The sequence below is a fragment of the Phycomyces blakesleeanus genome (genome assembly GCF_001638985.1).
Source record: "Phycomyces blakesleeanus NRRL 1555(-) unplaced genomic scaffold PHYBLscaffold_10, whole genome shotgun sequence".
In the NCBI taxonomy this organism is placed as follows: Eukaryota; Fungi; Mucoromycota; class Mucoromycetes; order Mucorales; family Phycomycetaceae; genus Phycomyces; species Phycomyces blakesleeanus.
The window spans coordinates 414,558-441,451 of NW_017265143.1; the positions used below are offsets into that span (position 1 = coordinate 414,558).

Here is a 26,894-nt window from a genome sequence, read left to right on the forward strand (position 1 = left end):
GGAGGACAAAAATCACGCCCGTTGTTTTGCGTTAGAGCTTTTCTCTCTCTCTCTCTATCTACAGCTACTTGCGCCAATTCAAATAAAATTTGCGCTCTACAAAAGTATAACTTGCGTCAGAAAAGAAGAATTAATTTGGACCCAATAAAAATTAAGATTAAAATTGAAACCAGACGAGACGAGATGAGACTTTTCTTAACTTAACACATATTTTATTTTATTAAAAGAAAAATTATAAGAGCAACAAAAGGGTGATTTATAACGTTGATAATATTGATATACCAGTATTATGAATATATGAATTAAAGTTAATTAGATACACCACCCTTGACAATAAAAGTATCAAGGACTGAGAGAATAGTCCATTTTCTGTTTTCTGCTTCAGTGAATACGAGTGATCGATCAGAGTAAAACACCTAAAACGCCATAGTTCAGAAGTCTGGTCAAAATTATCACTCTCAATCATTATGACACATAAAGTTTTTACCTCATCATCAACCTCCTCTTGCTTACGAGGTAAACAGTGCATAAATGCCCAATCAGGCTTGGCTCCAGCTCTCTTGGCCATTTCCATAGTGACCTGATATCCCTTGAATTCATTCAGTCGCCTAGCCTTTTCAGCTTCTTGTCCCATACTTATCCTATAATTATACAAATTAAAGTTGACTATCAGTACATAAAGAGCACACAGACTCCTATATATATATGTCCATTAGTACTTACCATGTATCGGTCACAATTACATCCGCATCCTTTACGGCCTCGTCTGGTTTGGTGGTAAATAAAATTTGGGCGCCTGTTTTTTTGGAGTCAGATTTTGCAATAGCAACGATATCTTCAGCGCAAGTGTATCCAGAAGGACAAGCAGCAGCAACACTTATGCCCAACTTAGGAAATGATACTAGCATTTCCTGGAGAATATTATTGGCATCACCCACCCAAGCAATACGCAGTCCGGGAAGCGTCTCGCGAGGGTGTTGCATATGAGCAGTGTACTGTCCTTTAGTTGCTGATTGACTACGATGGTGAATGTGCTCATGAAGTGTCATTAGATCAGCCAAGATCTGGGTAGGGTGGTATTTATCTGAAAGGGCATTTATAACTGGTACAGTAGACTCTTTGGCGAATGTCTATATTTTTTTTTAAAAAAAAACGATGGTTAGTATTAAGCCAAGATAAAATATAAAGGGATATAAATTCTTGCCTCTATTTGATCATGACCACCGGCACGGGCCATAATACCATCAACCATAGAGCTAACTACTCGAGATGTATCTAGCAAGGATTCATTTACACCGAGTTGAATGTCTTGAGACCCCAAAAACATCGAATGACCACCTTAATCATAGATTTGATTTTAGTCTTAACTTTTTTTTTAAAAAAAAAGGGAGGGGATAAGATACATTCATATAATATACTTTTTCTGTACCTAAATATGTCATTGCTGATTCGGTAGCTACACGAGTACGTGTGGATCTTTTGGAAAAAATAAGAGCTAGAGTCTTTCCTGTCAAAGGTTTATCTGTTGTCTTTTTCTCATATTTGGCTTCAATTTTAAATTGTATTGCTCTATTAACAAGTTCATAAAGCTGCTCTGCTGAGAAGTCTGCTGTGGTAAGAAAATGGTGTGGTTTTGTTTGATTTATAGGGTATTTGATAGTCGAATAAGCTCGCTGAAGCAATACATGTGTTTTTAAAGATGTCAAATTAAATATACGAGACGAGAATGGTTTTATAGTAGTAGCCATGATTGGATTTCTTGGTATGGTAGTAATTATATAAAAGTAGAAAAAAAGGCAATACAAGACAAGACAAGAAAAGAAAGGGTCCATGATAAAGCGTATTTTGTCCTCCAGAGTATGTGACTCACTCTCTCTCTCTCTCTCTCTTTCTCTCTCTTCATCCTGACTCATACTGCATATATCATTTTGGTCCCTTCCGACTTTCTTTGTGTATAATTTAGCCAGCCTTTTGCTCATTAACTTCTTGCTCCTCAAACTGATCCTGTTGTGTGATAACTCTCAAGACAGATTTCTTGCTTGTTTCTTGAAGCTCTCCTGCGATAATTAACTCATCTAGAATAAAATAGGCCTATATAAACCCGTTAGATCAGTGTTGAACAGTTGCTTTTAGATGTAGATAATAGTTGAATAGTAATTCACCTTTTGAAAGTTGAAAATCAAGTCCAATTCACACACCTACAGGATTTTTGTTATTATTTATTTTATTTTATTTTTTAAGAGAGAGAGAGAGAAAGAGAGAAACAGTTTATTCTATTTTTATTTTCAAGTAGCCTCATTTCACTTACATTTCCAAAGTAACGATCAAGAATCTCGACATAACGATGGATGATCTCTAAAGTAATAAGCTCGTTATCATCCTGGCTGATTCCTACTACAAAGAAAAGACTCGCATATCTATTGGATTGTGAGCAACCCCTCTGTATACACATCTCAAAATTTGTCAGTGTATAGATGTAATATACACATATCTCACCTTCGGTACACAATCTTCTGGTCTAGGATTTACAATCGAGATGTTGAGTTATTATGTACTAGATTCTTCTTCTTTTTTACAGAAAAAAAAACAATACCTTTGTATTCCAAGAAATTGCACATCTTGACTCTTCTGGCCAAAACGAGCTGGGTGGCATCCTTGACAATCTTTGCTTTTTCTTTTGGTGGAATGGTGACAAACCATTTGGTCAGACGAACCTTGCCTTGACGGCTCACGAGTAGGAGCCACTTGATCTAGAGACCAATATGGGGTGTCTCAGTCTTGTAGTAAAGGCTGTGGGTCTGTTGGTGTACTCACTGCCATTGTTGCTTGAAAAGAAACGCTTGTACTTCAAATGTCTATTACGTGGTTGGCTGTAGGTTGTATATCTATTTACACCTTTTGGGCCCCGCCTTTTGTTGCGTCATGGTCAGCAAATCTTACCAAGAGGCATACATTTTTTTAAAATGAAGGGTGTTTTTTTTTTGTTAAAAGATCATAATACACGCCAGCACAAATTTCTACCATATTCTATAAAAGCCAATAGATATTTCAACCAAAATAATAATAATATGCTTGCGTGCGTGCGTGCGTGCGTAATAAAAGCTCTATATATAATCCATAAAGAATACTAATAATAGGGTGCAAGAATGGCTAAAAAAGAATAGTGAATAAGAGGATTTTAAATTGACAAGTATTAAAATCCAAAAGAGATTTCTTTGATATTGTATGTATATTTAATAAATCTCTTTATTGGTAGTATTCAGTACGCACCTATTTTTATGTATATCAGATCTTTTTGAAGACGTTTGAACCATTGACTAACTTTGTATTTTCTAATAGAATTTTTTTTTGGTTGGGCAAACCCATGAGAATAGAATATTATATATAGATTCAGCGTTCAATTACAATATATATATAAACTCTTTAATAGTCTTAAGAATAATATGGAGAGGTGCTTTTCTTTTAATAAGCATAGTAAATTGAAACTGTAAGATTCTTCTCCAGAATATGGTTTGTTTTCAAGTACATGTTTTGGCGATGCAATGCAGGTACTTTTCTGGGTCAGAAGTCTTATTGGTAGGAATCGCACTTTCTATGATGTTGATGCTTCTCTTTCTTTAACTTGTTCAGTTCAGAACTGTACCTTGTTGAACTAGGCCTATGATAGTATTCCTTAGTGGTGCATCTTCGAACATCAAGGTCTAAATCAGCTACTGCACAAAAAACTGTTTTTCTTCCGGGGTCAACTGCTATTGGGAGATATGATTCTTCGACTTCTCGTCTACCAAAACCATCAAGTTTGAGATCAATTTGATTAACCTTGGTAGCCATTTCTTTTTGGTTGCTTCGTCTTTTGGAGAACAAAAAATCGACACTGAAGCCGTCCGATCTGACCAAGTTTCCAAACAGTTGCTTATTCTCTCCATTTGGCACTATACTTTCAATTCTGGAAGTATGTTTGCTTTAATTATTATGATATTGCGCTTTTTTTTTCACTTACGTTTGAATTCTCAATTCATGGAATTTTAATATCTTAAAAGTCGAAGTTGATCGTTGTAATCTCTTGGCAACTTTTCACCGGAAAGAAATGCGGATAATTCGTCTACAGACAAGGTTACGGAACGTCAGTACGATGAAGGAGTTGGGAACATACTAGATCTTTTTTGAAGAGGTAGTCTCCTCACGTCGTATTCGCGGTGGCTGTTTTGTTCAGATTCAATGGAAGAAAATAAGCGCGTCAGTAAAGGAGTGAATCTGCCTGGGGCTTCTGACAGAGTATTTAGTGTTACTCTGGCATTTATAATGTCCCTCAGAGACCGGAAGAGTGCAACAACTCTCTGTCTACTTATATTTTCGTTTATAGTGCTATTTGTTGGCCACACCGGATCCCCTTTGCAGATCAATTGATCAGTATTACTGCGGTTATACGGAAGAATGCTTAGAGCGAGAATTGGGATTCCGATGAGCCTGAGCTCACAGCACAATTTGTGATTTGCCAAAGTTATATGTGACCACAGTATAGCATGGCTCTGTGTTAGACGCGGAAGCTTATATTTCATAAGCGCGTCTTGCCAGAAGGCCCATTTCAAGGGACATGAGATCCAAAGACCCCAGCTGTCCTCTATACCAATGTCACATAGAATTCAATTTGGATAGAGTTCCCTCTCTCTTCAGATTTTTGTGTAATTTTCTATTTAAAAATTGCTCCTTGGTTTTCTCACATCAATACTTGGACACGTATATGTATTACATGAATATTTAAGCCGTCCTTGAGACAACGGTATGCATCTTAGGATCGCGTACCTTTGTTTATATTTTCCTATATCTGTGCATAATAAGCATTGACTCTCGACTCTATCTTTGCACATTTCCTTCTTTACAAACTACATGTCATGCTTTTTCTCATAAGTGATGGCGAAAAGCTAGCTCTTTCAACTTTGGTTACACGGTTAAATTGTATTTCCTTTTTGTTTTCAGCAAATTACATAATGACCCACCACCACCATTTATTTATTCTCACATACTCCATTGCATTATCAAATCACATTTGAACAGGTTTGTTTGTTTGTTTGTTTGTTTGTTTGTTGTTGTTTAATATACACGCATAAATGCCTTTTTTCTTAAAAGAAAATAAAAGTAACAAATACAATTCCAGATTGGATTTAAGCAAAGAGGGGGAGGTTGAAGCCGTAGCTGTCCATGTTGTTGAATCTGAGACCACGGTCAATGGTCTTGATCTGCTTATGGTCCTCGCTATCGAGGCTCCAGGAGGTGATATCGCGGTTAGACTGCATGCGCTCAACGTGCATGCTCTTGGGGATAACAGCAACGTTTCTGTCGAGGGACCAGCGGAGGAGAACCTGACCGGCGGTCTTTCCGTGCTTCTTAGCAATGGACTTGATAACCTCATGCTCCAACAGGGGCTGTGCGGACTTGCCATCCTCAGTCAACTGGATGAAAGAGGCAGGACCAAAGGAAGAGTAAGCAGTGATGTTGATACCCTGGGACTGGACCCACTCAACGAGGCGAGTCTGCTGGAGGTAAGGGTGGAGTTCGACTATTAAAGGCAATTTTGATTAATAAACGCGTCCTTTTTTTTGATATATCGCGTTTACACACACACACACACTTTTACGTGTTCAAATAATAGAGAAGAATAGAAAAACTTACTTTGGAGAACAGCAGGCTTGATGTTGGCATAAGTCAAGAGATCCAAGATCAACTGGACGTTGAAGTTGGAGATACCAATGTTCTTGGCCAGACCAGATTCGGCAATCTTCTCAAGCTCTCTCCAGCACTCGTGCATAGGGGAACGCTCGAACTCAATGGCGGTGGCACCGTTGGGAGCGTACCAGCCAGGGGGATAGGCAGCAGACTTCTCGACATTCTTCAAGGGAACGGGGACTATTGGTATAAGGTTAGGTTTTGATATTCTCACACTCGCGCTTGAGTATTTTGACAGAGATACTTACAGTGAATCAAGTAAAGATCGATGTACTCGAGACCCAAATCCTGGAGCTGTCTGTCGAATGAAGGACGGACGTTGGCCTTGTTGTGGTAGGTGTTCCACAGCTTGGTGACGACTTATGAACAAATAAAATATGTCTTGTTAGCCGTTTTGATTGCGACTTAATGACAAGAAAAAGACTTACCAAAGAGCTCTTCACGCTTGACAAGACCATCCTTGATAGCCTTGTTGATACCACGGCCAACCTCGACTTCGTTTCCGTAGTCAGCAGCACCATCGATGAGACGGTAACCAGTCTTGATGGCATCATAGATGGTGTTCTCAGCATCCTCAGGGGAGATCTTCCAGCAGCCGAAGCCAACGAGGGGCATCTTGTCGCCGGTGCGGCTAAGGGAAACGTATTCTGCAGAGGCCATAATGATGTGTAGTAGAGAAAAAGGTGATTTTGAAGAATATCTCGGGCTGAGATGAGAGCTATTTATTACTTCTATTGCGGGGGTTGTACGCCCGCCGGGAAAAAAAACGAACTGATGGGGAAAGTGAATTGGGAAGCTTTGCCAAATGGAGGAATTCATGGTTTTTATTTTTTATTTTTATATTTTACTTGTCACTGATGCCTAAAGGAGTATATATTTAACTCTTGTTTGGCGTAACCTTTCTGATATAAAACTTGGGCTTCGTACTTTTCCGCCAGTTACCAGGTCATTATTGATTTGTTTTATTTCTCCGGATAAATCCTGCTGATGTCATAAGAATTTTGTATAAAGGGAATTTTATTGCAATTTTCTTCTTCTTCTTCTTTTTAACAGCTGTGGCCTTTTTCTGTTTAGTACGCGATCCTGTTATATATATATATATATATATATTATGTATTATGGAATACCTAGTCCATTCATTTGTTTATACGTCTGTCTGTAAGCAAGTTTTAGTGGAGCGCTAGTGAGGAATAGAAATAGCTGAGACTATAAGGAAGTGCGGTAGATCAAAAAGCTGAATTCTCAGATTATATAAGAAAGTGGGGATTGACTTATTGAAAATCCCCTAGACTGATGATCTTCTTTAGGAAACCAAAAATCTCCTTTTGGACAGGAAATCCATAAAATAAAGCCAGGCACTTTAAACGTAAGGACATTTAAATATATCTTTATTAAACCGAAAAGAAGAGTTGGTAGTATTTATACATTTATAAATTGTATTTAAAATTAAAGAAGTGAATTATCTCTTGGTGTTTTCACCAGCCTGCTCAGTACTTTATATATAACCTACAGTTTGTACCAAAAGCTGCGCTTGACAACGCAGGAAGAAATCTAATCGTATAACCCATTCATACAATGTACTTTAATGTTTGATATTACTGCCTAGTATATTGATGTGGGGTCGTCCCCCACGCCGCGTATCGGCTGGGAGATAATATAGAATTTGGCCTTTCAGTTTCGGAGGGATTTGTTTAGCTGGCATTAGTGTTTAGGTTGAACAGATATAGCAAGTTAGAAAGTAAGTTTGAGGAGATGTGAGTTTGTGTAAAGAAATAAAGGTACATATAATAAATGGAAACATCTATATATCAAGTGGGAAAACTACTTTATGATATTATTTTAAGTTTTATGTTTTTTTTCCCGGGATAAAAGGTTTGATTGAGATTCGTTGGGGGGAAAGTGTGAGAGACACAATATCTCATAATATTATATTATATATTTAAAAAGCAACCTTATTACGAGATCTTTAAAAGACTTTCCGAGGTTTAAGGGTTGGCTTAAGATTCTTTTATTTTATGAAGCACCACTTTTCTTTCTTTGTCTTTTATTCTATAGGCTTCAATTTCAATTTTTCTTATTTCCTTGTTATTAATGTAATTCAAAAATAGCTACTTTTAAATATCACACCTTTAACCCACTACGTTTCTTTTTGCAATCAATACAAAGCACCTTTCTATTTCACCACCTCAAGGAAGTACATGAATCAATAAGAGAACAATTCGCTAAGACTTATTCAAAGAATGCGATAGCTTACCGAAAAGATGCCTTGGAGATCCCCGGACAATAAGTAGGTCGGAATATTTATATTCTTGGTCTTTTCAGTTTTTGTCTCACACAACAGTCATCCGGAACATCTTCTGGGAGTCTTATAATACTTCCAACTTGAATAACACGAGTGAATGTACCAGAAATTGTACCATCATGCCTTAATCGGTTAAGTATATATCTAAATTTCAAGAATAAGAAATATCTATTCCACAAACTGTGCTTTAAGAGCAACTGATCCATGTCCTCCAAAAAATTTGGATTGGTATATCTAAAATTATGTATAAGAATATTAATATCTTTTTTTTAAAAAAAAATGACTATTTGTAACATTTACCTTAGAATACCATGACAGGTTACATTCGGTATTCGAGAGGGGTGATATGAGTGATGACTGGGGACTTGCTTGAACTTTTGAAAATATGCCTGGAAAATATGAAGAACAGTGATTATACATACTAATTTTATCAAATACAAACATTGAATCCCTATTTTTAAAGTAAACGCATCATTCCTACATCTTCTATTGGATTATGATATCGGCTGTGAAATCCAGGCCAATCTCCCATTACCTAGACAAAATGTGGATCAAGGTCAACGTAAAGTTTACTTGCTAGAAGTCTATTGGTTTAGGCCTGATTAATGTATGAAAAGTAAATGTTATGGAATGAAAATTACTGGCTGGTTTGACCTTTAGCGTTTATGTAAAAAGAGCCGAGAATGAAAGAGCTTGCTGCTTTGACCAAAAGATGAAAAAAAATATGCATTCGTCCAGAAAAAAAACTAACATTGTCTGAATTTAAAGTAGAAAATGCTGTAATTATGAACATAAACAATATCCTCCAAACCAATTATGCTAGTCCTCCTTGGAAATGCGGTCAAATAAGTTCTGCCACCCACCCGGCTGCTTGTAATTATGTCTTGATAGTAAGAACTTAGAAGAGGATAAGTTCGTTCATTACATTTCAATACACAAATGACTAGAGATATGAAGTCTTGGATGTTGCTTTCAAAAGCACTTGTTAGTAGGGATGATACACCAAGAGATTGTGTCAGCGTATATACTACAAGTCAGTAAATTGAGTACTTATAAGAGTAATAGAAAAATGCTTGCAAAAATCAAACTTCTTCCTCTTTACTAATGTTGTATTTTATAGCACTTATATGTATGTATATAGATACATATAACATACATTTATTACATAATAATTTAATATATACTTAACTAGATAAATATAAAGGAGCGTCGTTTAAAGATACTAATCATTTATTATTATTATTATCCTGTAACTATATCAAAGCAATATTTAGACTCCTTGTATTTTTTCACCGTTTTATATTCTTTGCTTTGAATTTCATATATATATATCACTAAAATTAAACGTGAGTTAGGTGATACAAATTTTGAATCAAATGCTTGATGTGTAGCCTATTTTTTCTTCATTCTCTTAAAGATGTAATGCGACTTGTACGTCCAAATGATTCACCTTAAAATCTTACTCTGATTAAAGTGATAAAGTGTTCGAATTACACTTAAAATGTATAGATGGTTTAAGAGAGGTTACCTTTTTTTTTACTACTTTAACGCAAACACAGATAAATTAAGAAAAGGAGCAGACAGAAAACATAATTTTGACAATTCAAACAATTTTATTGATATATATATATTGATAAATATATGATAAGCTAACATAGTTGAAGTAGATGCTGTGTTTCTAAACAGTAAAGTAATATCAAAAATCCATAACTAAATACTATTCAATTTCAGTCTATACTATTAGCAGACTCTTTTAAAGAGTGGCTTCTTCATTCAAGAAAGAGTGGAAACTTTCAGCGAGAACATCAAGACGCTCGACCTTCAAGTCGTAGGTAGTGTTGTATGTCTCATCATAACGGTTCAAAAGTACAGTGCGCGAGCCTTGCTTTCTAGCAGCCTCAAGTACAAGAGGGTTGGAAGAAACAACGGCAAGCTGACCAGGATGCTCCAGGGCAAGGAACTCAGTAGTGCCAGATACAACAACTTCGGCAGTTGATCCGTCAGAAGTGGCAGCGAACATCTCGCTTGTGAACTGAGCATGCCAGCAGAGACATCCGTGACGGGCAAGGTCGACCATGGTACGAGTAGAGAATGTGGGGGAAATGGCAACGGCATCCATCTTGCTCTGTTTCTTGATGCTACGGACACTGGTCACAGTATCAGAGAAAAGATCCAGGCGGCTCCAGGCAGAACAGAGAGTCTTGACATCGTAATCAGTGAAGAGGTGTTCAATAGATCTCTCCTTCAAGAGGCGGATAAGAACAATGCGGAATACTTCATAGTCGGATGTGGATCTGCCGTAGATAGTTCTCTCTATGAGGTAAAGCTTGTACCAACGAATGATAAATGCTTGGGAATCAAATCCATAGAGGTGGGTACGCTTGGTAAGTGTTACAGTACGCCAGACCTTGAGAAGTGTTGTCAAGTAATCGACAGCAGTACCAGCAACATCGAATGCAAATGCACGGACTTCGCCGAACGAACGGGGAACTTCAAGAGTCTTGGTCCAGGTAATGGTCTTGCCCTGGAATGAGGCACCAATAGAGCTCTCAGTGGTACGATCCAACATGGTCTTGATCTGGTTCTTGGTACGGGTCACAGTAGAGGTCAACTTCTCGTCAATGACATCAAAGTTCGACAGATCGTCAGAGCTTGAAACTACATCTTCGATCACAACAACTCTGGAGTGAATGGTATCCTTAATGTTATCAAGGCAGTCAAGAGCCTCCTTTTGGGTCTTTGAAACCAAAGTTCTGATCTCCTCGGACTGGGATGGTGCTGACTTGTTGATAGTAATAAACTTGATCTTTGCATCCTGGACAAGCTGGGTAGCCTCTTCTTCGGCATTCTTTACAAGCAATGTAACTTCTTCTCTGCAGTTGTTTCCACCACGACGAATGATCTCTCTTGTAGAAACCAAAAGACCATCGAGCCATCCAGCAAGGTTGGTCTTCGTTTCATCTACTACGTGGACCATCTCTGTTCTTGTACGTTCTTCGACTTCTTCCTTTGTCTCATCGACAATGACAACAACGTTTACAATTGAGCCGTCCTGGGACACCTTGGTGACAGTCTGGGTGCTGGTGACAGTGGTCGGGGCTTCTTCATTCTTGATAGTCTTGACTGGTGTATGAATGGTAAGGGCATTGCCAACCTGCTGTCTAGCAACCATGGTAAAGTTATCGATTTGAGACTTTACGTCCACCTTGTTGGCTCCTTCGCTGACAATAGTCTTGATCTGGTTGACCTGGTTATTGGCGTTTGAACGGATCCATTCAAGTGTGGAATAGAAGTTCTTCTCAACCTTATCGCTTTCGGTCTGAGACACAGGGACTTCCTCGACGTTCTCTTCCTTGGCCTTAGTAATGGTTACTTCAAGTTCTTTCTGAGCGGACTCAGTAATCTTCTCGACATCTTCGGTAACATTCTCACCGCCTTGGCTAACACGATCGGTAATTCTCTTGGAAAGAGTTGTGTACCAGTCATAAACAGCATATTGGACTTGCTGAACCTTAGGAGCCTCAACGACTTGAATAACCTGCTCGGTCACCTTCTCCTCGACAACTTCAACAGTATCTTCAGGCTTTCTCTGGGATTTGGCTGTAGAGATAGCAGCAATGGTGGCAGCACCAGTCGCAACCTTTACGATAGCTTCATTGACCTCATCCTTAGTCTTCTTAACACCTCGAGTAATTGTACGGGTACCAGTCTCAATCTGGAACTTGGCATCTTCGACGCGGTCCTTGACAGTACGTTCAATGACATCGTTTCCGGACTCAACAACAGTGACGGTTGCCTTTTGAACAACATCAAAGTAGTTGGTAACTTGGTCATTTAGCTTGGTGTTAACAGCAGAAAGTTTATCCTTGACCGATTGCTTGTTGTCTTCAGTTGTGACAGTAACAACGGTAGACTTGACGGTCTTCAGCTGGTCATTAACAGATGTCTGAAGGTTTCCAAAGAACTCATCCAGTTTAAGGTCTGCGGTAGTCTGGTCGTCAGAATCAACAGTGTGTGACTTGGCGGTCTCCTTTAACTCAGCAATCTTGGTTGCGATTTCCTCTTCAGCCTCGGCAATAGCAATCTTGGTCTTGGAGTTAACTTGTTCACAATCATCATCAAGATCTAACAAGGAGCTGATCTTATCAGTAAGAATAGTGAACCAGCTTCGGACAGATTCAGTAGCATCTTGGGCGGTCTGGACAACAGCTACTTGCTCTTCAGTAATAGCTAAAAGTATATTTCGTTAGTATTAAAAAATAATAAAACATAGAAAAAAAAACTTTATACTTGCCTCTGACAATTTCTTTTGTAGTATCGACTTCATTAATATCATCTTTAACAATAATATGCTCTTCATCAACAACGACTATGTATAAAAACAAAACAAAAAATAAGCAAAACGTCTTTCCTAAAATTGAATTTTGCAGACACTTACCATCGACTTCTTCCAGAGTCACATCATCAACAACAATGGTTTCGGTAACAGTTACAAATACGGTATCTAACTCCTTCTTCGAATCTTCGCACACCTTCAACAGCTTCTCTGCAACCTCAGGGGAAGCATCGACTTCGATGGTCTCGATGGCTTTCTTAACAGCAGTGATTTGTTCTGTGATTGATTTTTTAACAGTAGAGATACCCTCGTTGACCTTAAAGTCAACAGTCTCACTCAAGTTAACGGGCTTCTTCTCCAAAATAGATTGGATTTCCTTTTCAGCAGTCTCAACAATATAGGTAACATCCTTAGCAACGTTTTCTCCACCTTGCTTGACGCGATCAGCAATTTTCTTAGTTACTATTGTGAACCAGCCGATAGTAGATTGTTTTGTATCTTCAATGATAGAAACCGCTACTTCGTTTTCTTTCTTCACCAATTCAATGTCCTGAGGCTTCTTGACCTTGGGCTGTTTCTTCGTCTCTTGCTCTGAAATCACGATAGTTTCTTCAACAATAACATCTTCCACGACGGAGATATCTCTTTGTTCGGGCTTTTCCACGGGTTTCTTCTCTTCGTGTAAAATAGTACCAGTAGCAATAGCAGTTGCACCTCCAATAGCAAGCGATGTTTTTACGATCTTTTCCAAAACATCCTCTTCGTCATTCTTGGGCTTCTCAGAAGTAGGCTTCACATCGCGGATAACAACGGTTTCGGTAACAACTTCAGTGACAGTTGGCTTCTCTGACTCAATAATCTCGACACGCTTGACATGATCGTCAGTAATGGTGTCCTTCACAGTCTCGTAATGAGTAGTGATATGTTCATGAGTCTTGTCAGTAATGGTCTGGAGCTTCTCCGTCACATCTTCAGGCTTGTCCTTGTGGGCGATGGTGGTTTCCTTGACTTCGGTAAGAGTGACCTTGGCAGTCTCCTTCATCGAGTCAATAGCACGGACAAGTTTGTCCTGCTCCTCCTTGGTGGGCTTCTGACCGGTGACCTTAGAAATTTGAGTGATAACCTTCTCCTTAGCTTCATCACAAATGCGGTCAAGCTCCTTCTCAGATGTAACAGTAACATGCTCGATGCTGCGCTCGGTAGTGGTCGTAGGCTTGTTATCTTCATCAGTGGGACTGGTGAATCGGGTAACCAAACCAGACAACCATCCGGAAACAGTTTTGTTTGTTTCTTCGACAATGCTGAGGCCGTGTTCGGTACCTTCGGGGATAACGACTTCCTTTGTGGGGACTTCGCGAGTCTTGGTTTCGGGCTTCTTCTCAACCACCTTGACACCTTCAACGACGACAGTCTCCTTTGTAACTTCTTCGATGACAGTTTCAATGTCCTTGACAGTGGGCTTGTCGGACACAGGCTTGACACCTTCAATGACAACAACGGTCTCTTCGGTGGTCTCCTTAACAACGACTGTGGGCTTCTTCTCGTCATCAACAGGCTGGACACCTTCAATGACGGTAACGCTAGTTGTGGTCTCCTCAATGGTCTTAACTACGTCTTCAACAGTCTCGGGCTTATCGGAAGTGGGCTTAACGCCACGAACAATGATGGTCTCGGTGACTTCCTCAGTGACAATGGGCTGGTCTTCGGTAACTTCAATACCTTCAACGATCACAAAGGTTTCTTCGATCTGCTTGACGACGGTGGTGATATCCTTGACAGTGGGCTTCTCGTGGATAACCTTGACACCTTCAACCACGATAATCTTACCCTTGTCGGTCTCCTTCACAACAAAAGTGGGCTTGTCACCAATGGTCTCGAGACCCTCCAAAACAATAGCAGTGGATTCGGTATCCTCGATAACAGTAGTAACATCCTCCACAACGGTAGGCTGCTCGTCAATGAACTCAACATCCTCGATCACAACAATGGTACCCTCCTCGGTCTCCTGTGTAACGATCTTGGGTTTCTTGCCAGTGATCTTGATACCCTCGACAATAACCGAAGTTTTCTCGATGGTTTCAAACACCTTCTTGATATCCTTGACAGTGGGCTTCTCGGTGGTGGGCTTGACACCTTCTACAACGACGACTGTACCCTCTGTGCTCTCTCTAACAACAACGGTAGGCTTCTCCTCGGTAACCTCGACACCTTCAATCACAGTGGTAGTTGTAGTCTTGGTAACGGTCTCACGAACATTATCAACCACTTCAGGCTGTTCGGCAGTGGGTTTGACACCTTCAACGACGATCACTTCCTTGGTCTCTCTAGTGACGGTTGGCTTCTCACCCTTGACAACCTCAATACCTTCAACAATGATAGACTCCTCGGTAACCTCTTCAATGACAGTGGTGATGTCCTTGACAGTTGGAACTTCTTCGGTCTTCTCAACACCTTCAACAATGAGAGTGGTCTTCTCAGTTGTCTCGGTAACCTCAGTGACTTCGGTTACAGAAGGCTTGTCTTCGGTGGGTTTAACACCTTCAATGACGATTAATTCAGTATCGGTCTCCTTGATGGTCTTGACAACATCTTCCACAATCTTGGGCTTTTCAGAAGTAGGCTTCACATCGCGGATAACAACGGTTTCGGTAACAACTTCAGTGACAGTTGGCTTCTCTGACTCAATAATCTCGACACGCTTGACATGATCGTCAGTAATGGTGTCCTTCACAGTCTCGTAATGAGTAGTGATATGTTCATGAGTCTTGTCAGTAATGGTCTGGAGCTTCTCCGTCACATCTTCAGGCTTGTCCTTGTGGGCGATGGTGGTTTCCTTGACTTCGGTAAGAGTGACCTTGGCAGTCTCCTTCATCGAGTCAATAGCACGGACAAGTTTGTCCTGCTCCTCCTTGGTGGGCTTCTGACCGGTGACCTTAGAAACTTGGGTGATAACCTTCTCCTTAGCTTCATCACAAATGCGGTCAAGCTCCTTCTCAGATGTGACAGTAACATGCTCGATGCTGCGCTCGGTAGTGGTCGTAGGCTTGTTATCTTCATCAGTGGGACTGGTGAATCGGGTAACCAAACCAGACAACCATCCGGAAACAGTTTTGTTTGTTTCTTCGACAATGCTGAGGCCGTGTTCGGTACCTTCGGGGATAACGACTTCCTTTGTGGGGACTTCGCGAGTCTTGGTTTCGGGCTTCTTCTCAACCACCTTGACACCTTCAACGACGACAGTCTCCTTTGTAACTTCTTCGATGACAGTTTCAATGTCCTTGACAGTGGGCTTGTCGGACACAGGCTTGACACCTTCAACGACAACAACGGTCTCTTCGGTGGTCTCCTTAACAACGACTGTGGGTTTCTTCTCGTCATCAACAGGCTTGACACCTTCAATGACGGTAACGCTAGTTGTGGTCTCCTCAATGGTCTTAACTACGTCTTCAACAGTCTCAGGCTTGTCGGAAGTGGGCTTAACGCCGCGTACAACGATGGTCTCGGTGACTTCCTCAGTGACAGTGGGTTGTTCTTCGGTAACTTCAATACCTTCGACGATCACAAAGGTTTCTTCGATCTGCTTGACGACGGTGGTGATATCCTTGACAGTGGGCTTCTCGTGGATAACCTTGACACCTTCAACCACGATAATCTTACCCTTGTCGGTCTCCTTCACAACAAAAGTGGGCTTGTCACCAATGGTCTCGAGACCCTCCAAAACAATAGCAGTGGATTCGGTATCCTCGATAACAGTAGTAACATCCTCCACAACGGTAGGCTGCTCGTCAATGAACTCAACATCCTCGATCACAACAATGGTACCTTCCTCGGTCTCCTGTGTAACGATCTTGGGTTTCTTGCCAGTGATCTTGATACCCTCGACAATAACCGAAGTTTTCTCGATGGTTTCAAACACCTTCTTGATATCCTTGACAGTGGGCTTCTCGGTGGTGGGCTTGACACCTTCTACAACGACGACTGTACCCTCTGTGGTCTCTCTAACAACAACGGTAGGCTTCTCCTCGGTAACCTCGACACCTTCAATCACAGTGGTAGTTGTAGTCTTGGTAACGGTCTCACGAACATTATCAACCACTTCAGGCTGTTCGGCAGTGGGTTTGACACCTTCAACGACGATCACTTCCTTGGTCTCTCTAGTGACGGTTGGCTTCTCACCCTTGACAACCTCAATACCTTCAACAACGATAGACTCCTCGGTAACCTCTTCAATGACAGTGGTGATGTCCTTGACAGTAGGAACTTCTTCGGTCTTCTCAACACCTTCAACAATGAGAGTGGTCTTCTCAGTTGTCTCGGTAACCTCAGTGACTTCGGTTACAGTAGGCTTGTCTTCGGTGGGTTTAACGCCTTCAATGACGATCAATTCAGTATCGGTCTCCTTGATGGTCTTGATAACATCTTCCACAATCTTGGGCTTATCTTCCGAGACTTCAACATCTTTGACAATAACTACTTCTCGGACAACCTCTTCAACAATGGTTGGCTTGTCACTGAGAGGCTTGAGCTCTTCAACCACCTTGATACCTTCAACAACGATAGTCTCCTTTGTCACTTCTTCGATGACAGTCTCAATGTCCTTGACAGTGGGCTTGTCGGACACAGGCTTGACATCTTCAACGACAACAACGGTCTCTTCGGTGGTCTCCTTAACAACGACTGTGGGTTTCTTCTCGTCATCAACAGGCTTGACACCTTCAATGACGGTAACGCTAGTTGTGGTCTCCTCAATGGTCTTAACTACGTCTTCAACAGTCTCAGGCTTGTCGGAAGTGGGCTTAACGCCGCGTACAACGATTGTCTCGGTGACTTCCTCAGTGACAGTGGGCTGGTCTTCGGTAACTTCAATACCTTCGACGATCACAAAGGTTTCTTCGATCTGCTTGACGACGGTGGTGATATCCTTGACAGTGGGCTTCTCGTGGATAACCTTGACACCTTCAACCACAATAATTTTACCCTTGTCGGTCTCCTTCACAACAAAAGTGGGCTTGTCACCAATGGTCTCGAGACCCTCCAAAACAATAGCAGTGGATTCGGTATCCTCGATAACAGTAGTAACATCCTCCACAACGGTAGGCTGCTCGTCAATGAACTCAACATCCTCGATCACAACAATGGTACCTTCCTCGGTCTCCTGTGTAACGATCTTGGGTTTCTTGCCAGTGATCTTGATACCCTCGACAATAACCGAAGTTTTCTCGATGGTTTCAAACACCTTCTTGATATCCTTGACAGTGGGCTTCTCGGTAGTGGGCTTGACACCTTCTACAACGACGACTGTACCCTCTGTGGTCTCTCTAACAACAACGGTAGGCTTCTCCTCGGTAACCTCGACACCTTCAATCACAGTGGTAGTTGTAGTCTTGGTAACGGTCTCACGAACATTATCAACCACTTCAGGCTGTTCGGCAGTGGGTTTGACACCTTCAACGACGATCACTTCCTTGGTCTCTCTAGTGACGGTTGGCTTCTCACCCTTGACAACCTCAATACCTTCAACAATGATAGACTCCTCGGTAACCTCTTCAATGACAGTGGTGATGTCCTTGACAGTAGGAACTTCTTCGGTCTTCTCAACACCTTCAACAATGAGAGTGGTCTTCTCAGTTGTCTCGGTAACCTCAGTGACTTCGGTTACAGTAGGCTTGTCTTCGGTGGGTTTAACGCCTTCAATGACGATCAATTCAGTATCGGTCTCCTTGATGGTCTTGATAACATCTTCCACAATCTTGGGCTTATCTTCCGAGACTTCAACATCTTTGACAATAACTACTTCTCGGACAACCTCTTCAACAATGGTTGGCTTGTCACTGAGAGGCTTGAGCTCTTCAACCACCTTGATACCTTCAACAACGATAGTCTCCTTTGTCACTTCTTCGATGACAGTCTCAATGTCCTTGACAGTGGGCTTGTCGGACACAGGCTTGACACCTTCAACGACAACAACGGTCTCTTCGGTGGTCTCCTTAACAACGACTGTGGGTTTCTTCTCGTCATCAACAGCCTTGACACCTTCAATGACGGTAACGCTAGTTGTGGTCTCCTCAATGGTCTTAACTACGTCTTCAACAGTCTCAGGCTTGTCGGAAGTGGGCTTAACGCCGCGTACAACGATGGTCTCGGTGACTTCCTCAGTGACAGTGGGTTGTTCTTCGGTAACTTCAATACCTTCGACGATCACAAAGGTTTCTTCGATCTGCTTGACGACGGTGGTGATATCCTTGACAGTGGGCTTCTCGTGGATAACCTTGACACCTTCAACCACGATAATCTTACCCTTGTCGGTTTCCTTCACAACAAAAGTGGGCTTGTCACCAATGGTCTCGAGACCCTCCAAAACAATAGCAGTGGATTCGGTATCCTCGATAACAGTAGTAACATCCTCCACAACGGTAGGCTGCTCGTCAATGAACTCAACATCCTCGATCACAACAATGGTACCCTCCTCGGTCTCCTGTGTAACGATCTTGGGTTTCTTGCCAGTGATCTTGATACCCTCGACAATAACCGAAGTTTTCTCGATGGTTTCAAACACCTTCTTGATATCCTTGACAGTGGGCTTCTCGGTAGTGGGCTTGACACCTTCTACAACGACGACTGTACCCTCTGTGCTCTCTCTAACAACAACGGTAGGCTTCTCCTCGGTAACCTCGACACCTTCAATCACAGTGGTAGTTGTAGTCTTGGTAACGGTCTCACGAACATTATCAACCACTTCAGGCTGTTCGGCAGTGGGTTTGACACCTTCAACGACGATCACTTCCTTGGTCTCTCTAGTGACGGTTGGCTTCTCACCCTTGACAACCTCAATACCTTCAACAACGATAGACTCCTCGGTAACCTCTTCAATGACAGTGGTGATGTCCTTGACAGTAGGAACTTCTTCGGTCTTCTCAACACCTTCAACAATGAGAGTGGTCTTCTCAGTTGTCTCGGTAACCTCAGTGACTTCGGTTACAGTAGGCTTGTCTTCGGTGGGTTTAACGCCTTCAATGACGATCAATTCAGTATCGGTCTCCTTGATGGTCTTGATAACATCTTCCACAATCTTGGGCTTATCTTCCGAGACTTCAACATCTTTGACAATAACTACTTCTCGGACAACCTCTTCAACAATGGTTGGCTTGTCACTGAGAGGCTTGAGCTCTTCAACCACCTTGACACCTTCAACAACGATAGTCTCCTTTGTCACTTCTTCGATGACAGTCTCAATGTCCTTGACAGTGGGCTTGTCGGACACAGGCTTGACACCTTCAACGACAACAACGGTCTTTTCCGTGGTCTCCTTAACAACGACTGTGGGCTTCTTCTCGTCATCAACAGGCTTGACACCTTCAATGACGGTAACGCTAGTTGTGGTCTCCTCAATGGTCTTAACTACGTCTTCAACAGTCTCAGGCTTGTCGGAAGTGGGCTTAACGCCGCGTACAACGATTGTCTCGGTGACTTCCTCAGTGACAGTGGGTTGTTCTTCGGTAACTTCAATACCTTCGACGATCACAAAGGTTTCTTCGATCTGCTTGACGACGGTGGTGATATCCTTGACAGTGGGCTTCTCGTGGATAACCTTGACACCTTCAACCACAATAATTTTACCCTTGTCGGTCTCCTTCACAACAAAAGTGGGCTTGTCACCAATGGTCTCGAGACCCTCCAAAACAATAGCAGTGGATTCGGTATCCTCGATAACAGTAGTAACATCCTCCACAACGGTAGGCTGCTCGTCAATGAACTCAACATCCTCGATCACAACAATGGTACCTTCCTCGGTCTCCTGTGTAACGATCTTGGGTTTCTTGCCAGTGATCTTGATACCCTCGACAATAACCGAAGTTTTCTCGATGGTTTCAAACACCTTCTTGATATCCTTGACAGTGGGCTTCTCGGTGGTGGGCTTGACACCTTCTACAACGACGACTGTACCCTCTGTGGTCTCTCTAACAACAACGGTAGGCTTCTCCTCGGTAACCTCGACACCTTCAATCACGGTGGTAGATGTGGTCTTGGTAACGGTCTCACGAACATTATCAACCACTTCAGGCTGTTCGGCAGTGGGTTTGACACCTTCAACGACGATCACTTCCTTGGTCTCTCTAGTGACGGTTGGCTTCTCACCCTTGACAACCTCAATACCTTCAACAACGATAGACTCCTCGGTAACCTCTTCAATGACAGTGGTGATGTCCTTGACAGTAGGAACTTCTTCGGTCTTCTCAACACCTTCAACAATGAGAGTGGTCTTCTCAGTCGTCTCGGTAACCTCAGTGACTTCTGTTACGGTAGGCTTGTCATCGGTTGGCTTAACACCTTCAATTACGATCAACTCAGTGTCAGTCTCCTTGATGGTCTTGACAACATCTTCCACAATCTTGGGCTTTTCAGAAGTAGGCTTCACATCGCGGATAACAACGGTTTCGGTAACAACTTCAGTGACAGTTGGCTTCTCTGACTCAATAATCTCGACACGCTTGACATGATCGTCAGTAATGGTGTCCTTCACAGTCTCGTAATGAGTAGTGATATGTTCATGAGTCTTGTCAGTAATGGTCTGGAGCTTCTCCGTCACATCTTCAGGCTTGTCCTTGTGGGCGATGGTGGTTTCCTTGACTTCGGTAAGAGTGACCTTGGCAGTCTCCTTCATCGAGTCAATAGCACGGACAAGTTTGTCCTGCTCCTCCTTGGTGGGCTTTTGACCGGTGACCTTGGAAACTTGGGTGACAACCTTCTCCTTAGCTTCATCACAAATGCGGTCAAGCTCCTTCTCAGATGTAACAGTAACATGCTCGATGCTGCGCTCGGTAGTGGTCGTAGGCTTGTTATCTTCATCAGTGGGACTGGTGAATCGGGTAACCAAACCAGACAACCATCCGGAAACAGTTTTGTTTGTTTCTTCGACAATGCTGAGGCCGTGTTCGGTACCTTCGGGGATAACGACTTCCTTTGTGGGGACTTCGCGAGTCTTGGTTTCGGGCTTCTTCTCAACCACCTTGACACCTTCAACGACGACAGTCTCCTTTGTAACTTCTTCGATGACAGTTTCAATGTCCTTGACAGTGGGCTTGTCGGACACAGGCTTGACACCTTCAATGACAACAACGGTCTCTTCGGTGGTCTCCTTAACAACGACTGTGGGCTTCTTCTCGTCATCAACAGGCTGGACACCTTCAATGACGGTAACGCTAGTTGTGGTCTCCTCAATGGTCTTAACTACGTCTTCAACAGTCTCGGGCTTATCGGAAGTGGGCTTAACGCCACGAACAATGATGGTCTCGGTGACTTCCTCAGTGACAATGGGCTGGTCTTCGGTAACTTCAATACCTTCGACGATCACAAAGGTTTCTTCGATCTGCTTGACGACGGTGGTGATATCCTTGACAGTGGGCTTCTCGTGGATAACCTTGACACCTTCAACCACGATAATCTTACCCTTGTCGGTCTCCTTCACAACAAAAGTGGGCTTGTCACCAATGGTCTCGAGACCCTCCAAAACAATAGCAGTGGATTCGGTATCCTCGATAACAGTAGTAACATCCTCCACAACGGTAGGCTGCTCGTCAATGAACTCAACATCCTCGATCACAACAATGGTACCCTCCTCGGTCTCCTGTGTAACGATCTTGGGTTTCTTGCCAGTGATCTTGATACCCTCGACAATAACCGAAGTTTTCTCGATGGTTTCAAACACCTTCTTGATATCCTTGACAGTGGGCTTCTCGGTAGTGGGCTTGACACCTTCTACAACGACGACTGTACCCTCTGTGCTCTCTCTAACAACAACGGTAGGCTTCTCCTCGGTAACCTCGACACCTTCAATCACAGTGGTAGTTGTAGTCTTGGTAACGGTCTCACGAACATTATCAACCACTTCAGGCTGTTCGGCAGTGGGTTTGACACCTTCAACGACGATCACTTCCTTGGTCTCTCTAGTGACGGTTGGCTTCTCACCCTTGACAACCTCAATACCTTCAACAATGATAGACTCCTCGGTAACCTCTTCAATGACAGTGGTGATGTCCTTGACAGTAGGAACTTCTTCGGTCTTCTCAACACCTTCAACAATGAGAGTGGTCTTCTCAGTTGTCTCGGTAACCTCAGTGACTTCGGTTACAGAAGGCTTGTCTTCGGTGGGTTTAACGCCTTCGATTACAATCAATTCAGTGTCGGTCTCCTTGATGGTCTTGACAACATCTTCCACAATCTTGGGCTTTTCAGAAGTAGGCTTTACATCGCGGATAACAACGGTTTCGGTAACAGCTTCAGTGACAGTTGGCTTCTCTGACTCAATAATCTCGACACGCTTGACATGATCGTCAGTAATGGTGTCCTTCACAGTCTCGTAGTGAGTATTGATATGTTCATGAGTCTTGTCAGTAATGGTCTGGAGCTTCTCCGTCACATCTTCAGGCTTGTCCTTGTGGGCGATGGTGGTTTCCTTGACTTCGGTAAGAGTGACCTTGGCAGTCTCCTTCATCGAGTCAATAGCACGGACAAGTTTGTCCTGCTCCTCCTTGGTGGGCTTCTGACCGGTGACCTTAGAAACTTGGGTGATAACCTTCTCCTTAGCTTCATCACAAATGCGGTCAAGCTCCTTCTCAGATGTGACAGTAACATGCTCGATGCTGCGCTCGGTAGTGGTCGTAGGCTTGTTATCTTCATCAGTGGGACTGGTGAATCGGGTAACCAAACCAGACAACCATCCGGAAACAGTTTTGTTTGTTTCTTCGACAATGCTGAGGCCGTGTTCGGTACCTTCGGGGATAACGACTTCCTTTGTGGGGACTTCGCGAGTCTTGGTTTCGGGCTTCTTCTCAACCACCTTGACACCTTCAACGACGACAGTCTCCTTTGTAACTTCTTCGATGACAGTTTCAATGTCCTTGACAGTGGGCTTATCGGACACAGGCTTGACACCTTCAACGACAACAACGGTCTCTTCGGTGGTCTCCTTAACAACGACTGTGGGTTTCTTCTTGTCATCAACAGGCTTGACACCTTCAATGACGGTAACGCTAGTTGTGGTCTCCTCAATGGTCTTAACTACGTCTTCAACAGTCTCAGGCTTGTCGGAAGTGGGCTTAACGCCGCGTACAACGATGGTCTCGGTGACTTCCTCAGTGACAGTGGGTTGTTCTTCGGTAACTTCAATACCTTCGACGATCACAAAGGTTTCTTCGATCTGCTTGACGACGGTGGTGATATCCTTGACAGTGGGCTTCTCGTGGATAACCTTGACACCTTCAACCACGATAATCTTACCCTTGTCGGTCTCCTTCACAACAAAAGTGGGCTTGTCACCAATGGTCTCGAGACCCTCCAAAACAATAGCAGTGGATTCGGTATCCTCGATAACAGTAGTAACATCCTCCACAACGGTAGGCTGCTCGTCAATGAACTCAACATCCTCGATCACAACAATGGTACCTTCCTCGGTCTCCTGTGTAACGATCTTGGGTTTCTTGCCAGTGATCTTGATACCCTCGACAATAACCGAAGTTTTCTCGATGGTTTCAAACACCTTCTTGATATCCTTGACAGTGGGCTTCTCGGTAGTGGGCTTGACACCTTCTACAACGACGACTGTACCCTCTGTGGTCTCTCTAACAACAACGGTAGGCTTCTCCTCGGTAACCTCGACACCTTCAATCACAGTGGTAGTTGTAGTCTTGGTAACGGTCTCACGAACATTATCAACCACTTCAGGCTGTTCGGCAGTGGGTTTGACACCTTCAACGACGATCACTTCCTTGGTCTCTCTAGTGACGGTTGGCTTCTCACCCTTGACAACCTCAATACCTTCAACAACGATAGACTCCTCGGTAACCTCTTCAATGACAGTGGTGATGTCCTTGACAGTAGGAACTTCTTCGGTCTTCTCAACACCTTCAACAATGAGAGTGGTCTTCTCAGTCGTCTCGGTAACCTCAGTGACTTCTGTTACGGTAGGCTTGTCATCGGTTGGCTTAACACCTTCAATTACGATCAACTCAGTGTCAGTCTCCTTGATGGTCTTGACAACATCTTCCACAATCTTGGGCTTTTCAGAAGTAGGCTTCACATCGCGGATAACAACGGTTTCGGTAACAACTTCAGTGACAGTTGGCTTCTCTGACTCAATAATCTCGACACGCTTGACATGATCGTCAGTAATGGTGTCCTTCACAGTCTCGTAATGAGTAGTGATATGTTCATGAGTCTTGTCAGTAATGGTCTGGAGCTTCTCCGTCACATCTTCAGGCTTGTCCTTGTGGGCGATGGTGGTTTCCTTGACTTCGGTAAGAGTGACCTTGGCAGTCTCCTTCATCGAGTCAATAGCACGGACAAGTTTGTCCTGCTCCTCCTTGGTGGGCTTCTGACCGGTGACCTTGGAAACTTGAGTGATAACCTTCTCCTTAGCTTCATCACAAATACGGTCAAGCTCCTTCTCAGATGTGACAGTAACATGCTCGATGCTGCGCTCGGTAGTGGTCGTAGGCTTGTTATCTTCATCAGTGGGACTGGTGAATCGGGTAACCAAACCAGACAACCATCCGGAAACAGTTTTGTTTGTTTCTTCGACAATGTTGAGGCCGTGTTCGGTACCTTCGGGGATAACGACTTCCTTTGTGGGGACTTCGCGAGTCTTGGTTTCGGGCTTCTTCTCAACCACCTTGACACCTTCAACGACGACAGTCTCCTTTGTAACTTCTTCGATGACAGTTTCAATGTCCTTGACAGTGGGCTTGTCGGACACAGGCTTGACACCTTCAATGACAACAACGGTCTCTTCGGTGGTCTCCTTAACAACGACTGTGGGCTTCTTCTCGTCATCAACAGGCTGGACACCTTCAATGACGGTAACGCTAGTTGTGGTCTCCTCAATGGTCTTAACTACGTCTTCAACAGTCTCGGGCTTATCGGAAGTGGGCTTAACGCCACGAACAATGATGGTCTCGGTGACTTCCTCAGTGACAATGGGCTGGTCTTCGGTAACTTCAATACCTTCGACGATCACAAAGGTTTCTTCGATCTGCTTGACGACGGTGGTGATATCCTTGACAGTGGGCTTCTCGTGGATAACCTTGACACCTTCAACCACAATAATTTTACCCTTGTCGGTCTCCTTCACAACAAAAGTGGGCTTGTCACCAATGGTCTCGAGACCCTCCAAAACAATAGCAGTGGATTCGGTATCCTCGATAACAGTAGTAACATCCTCCACAACGGTAGGCTGCTCGTCAATGAACTCAACATCCTCGATCACAACAATGGTACCTTCCTCGGTCTCCTGTGTAACGATCTTGGGTTTCTTGCCAGTGATCTTGATACCCTCGACAATAACCGAAGTTTTCTCGATGGTTTCAAACACCTTCTTGATATCCTTGACAGTGGGCTTCTCGGTGGTGGGCTTGACACCTTCTACAACGACGACTGTACCCTCTGTGGTCTCTCTAACAACAACGGTAGGCTTCTCCTCGGTAACCTCGACACCTTCAATCACAGTGGTAGTTGTGGTCTTGGTAACGGTCTCACGAACATTATCAACCACTTCAGGCTGTTCGGCAGTGGGTTTGACACCTTCAACGACGATCACTTCCTTGGTCTCTCTAGTGACGGTTGGCTTCTCACCCTTGACAACCTCAATACCTTCAACAACGATAGACTCCTCGGTAACCTCTTCAATGACAGTGGTAATATCCTTGACAGTAGGAACTTCTTCGGTCTTCTCAACACCTTCAACAATGAGAGTGGTCTTCTCAGTCGTCTCGGTAACCTCAGTGACTTCTGTTACGGTAGGCTTGTCATCGGTTGGCTTAACACCTTCAATTACGATCAACTCAGTGTCAGTCTCCTTGATGGTCTTGACAATATCTTCCACAATCTTGGGCTTTTCAGAAGTAGGCTTCACATCGCGGATAACAACGGTTTCGGTAACAACTTCAGTGACAGTTGGCTTCTCTGACTCAATAATCTCGACACGCTTGACATGATCGTCAGTAATGGTGTCCTTCACAGTCTCGTAGTGAGTATTGATATGTTCATGAGTCTTGTCAGTAATGGTCTGGAGCTTCTCCGTCACATCTTCAGGCTTGTCCTTGTGGGCGATGGTGGTTTCCTTGACTTCGGTAAGAGTGACCTTGGCAGTCTCCTTCATCGAGTCAATAGCACGGACAAGTTTGTCCTGCTCCTCCTTGGTGGGCTTCTGACCGGTGACCTTGGAAACTTGAGTGATAACCTTCTCCTTAGCTTCATCACAAATACGGTCAAGCTCCTTCTCAGATGTGACAGTAACATGCTCGATGCTGCGCTCGGTAGTGGTCGTAGGCTTGTTATCTTCATCAGTGGGACTGGTGAATCGGGTAACCAAACCAGACAACCATCCGGAAACAGTTTTGTTTGTTTCTTCGACAATGTTGAGGCCGTGTTCGGTACCTTCGGGGATAACGACTTCCTTTGTGGGGACTTCGCGAGTCTTGGTTTCGGGCTTCTTCTCAACCACCTTGACACCTTCAACGACGACAGTCTCCTTTGTAA

The 26,894-nt window shown here is 43.2% G+C and overlaps 6 protein-coding genes across 6 annotated transcripts in view; all 6 read right to left on the reverse strand.

Annotated features, from left to right (window-relative positions):
- Positions 1-341: 341 nt before the first annotated feature.
- PHYBLDRAFT_90117 (hypothetical protein) lies at positions 342-1,640 on the reverse strand (the record flags this gene model as incomplete). Its single annotated transcript, XM_018443745.1, has 5 exons — positions 342-416; positions 488-641; positions 724-1,117; positions 1,222-1,338; positions 1,430-1,640. Coding segments are annotated over 5 exons (951 nt in total), but the record flags the coding sequence as incomplete, so codon positions are not given.
- Positions 1,609-2,841, reverse strand: PHYBLDRAFT_124725 (hypothetical protein). The gene is made up of 6 exons (XM_018429006.1): positions 2,815-2,841; positions 2,594-2,750; positions 2,497-2,518; positions 2,309-2,417; positions 2,163-2,198; positions 1,609-2,091 (listed from the first exon to the last, which is right to left on the reverse strand). The coding sequence occupies exons 1-6, from the start codon at positions 2,818-2,820 to the stop codon at positions 1,960-1,962; spliced, it is 462 nt and encodes a 153-aa protein (XP_018291742.1). The 5' UTR covers positions 2,821-2,841; the 3' UTR covers positions 1,609-1,959.
- A 729-nt stretch (positions 2,842-3,570) lies between these two features.
- Positions 3,571-4,559, reverse strand: PHYBLDRAFT_168139 (hypothetical protein; the record flags this gene model as incomplete). Its single annotated transcript, XM_018435807.1, has 3 exons — positions 3,571-3,961; positions 4,001-4,070; positions 4,154-4,559. 3 exons carry the CDS (start codon positions 4,557-4,559, stop codon positions 3,571-3,573), a joined length of 867 nt encoding a protein of 288 aa, XP_018291743.1.
- A 415-nt stretch (positions 4,560-4,974) lies between these two features.
- Positions 4,975-6,399, reverse strand: PHYBLDRAFT_124728 (hypothetical protein). Its single transcript, XM_018429007.1, has 4 exons — positions 6,153-6,399; positions 5,973-6,083; positions 5,671-5,904; positions 4,975-5,557 (listed from the first exon to the last, which is right to left on the reverse strand). The coding sequence occupies exons 1-4, from the start codon at positions 6,382-6,384 to the stop codon at positions 5,163-5,165; spliced, it is 972 nt and encodes a 323-aa protein (XP_018291744.1). The 5' UTR covers positions 6,385-6,399; the 3' UTR covers positions 4,975-5,162.
- Positions 6,400-8,025: 1,626 nt separating this feature from the next.
- Positions 8,026-8,558, reverse strand: PHYBLDRAFT_168141 (hypothetical protein; the record flags this gene model as incomplete). The annotated part of the gene is made up of 3 exons (XM_018435808.1): positions 8,026-8,260; positions 8,327-8,415; positions 8,508-8,558. The coding sequence occupies 3 exons, from the start codon at positions 8,556-8,558 to the stop codon at positions 8,026-8,028; spliced, it is 375 nt and encodes a 124-aa protein (XP_018291745.1).
- A 1,059-nt stretch (positions 8,559-9,617) lies between these two features.
- Positions 9,618-26,894, reverse strand: part of PHYBLDRAFT_77797 (carbohydrate-binding module family 13 protein) — a gene marked incomplete at its 5' end in the record, with an annotated part of 29,585 nt that continues 12,308 nt past the window's right edge. Inside the window, 5 exons of the mRNA XM_018443299.1 lie at positions 9,618-12,256; positions 12,321-12,395; positions 12,465-14,967; positions 16,798-17,424; positions 26,152-26,441. Coding sequence (XP_018291746.1) covers positions 9,780-12,256; positions 12,321-12,395; positions 12,465-14,967; positions 16,798-17,424; positions 26,152-26,441 — 5,972 coding nt within the window. The 3' untranslated portion in view covers positions 9,618-9,779. The remainder of the gene's footprint in view (positions 12,257-12,320; positions 12,396-12,464; positions 14,968-16,797; positions 17,425-26,151; positions 26,442-26,894) is intronic.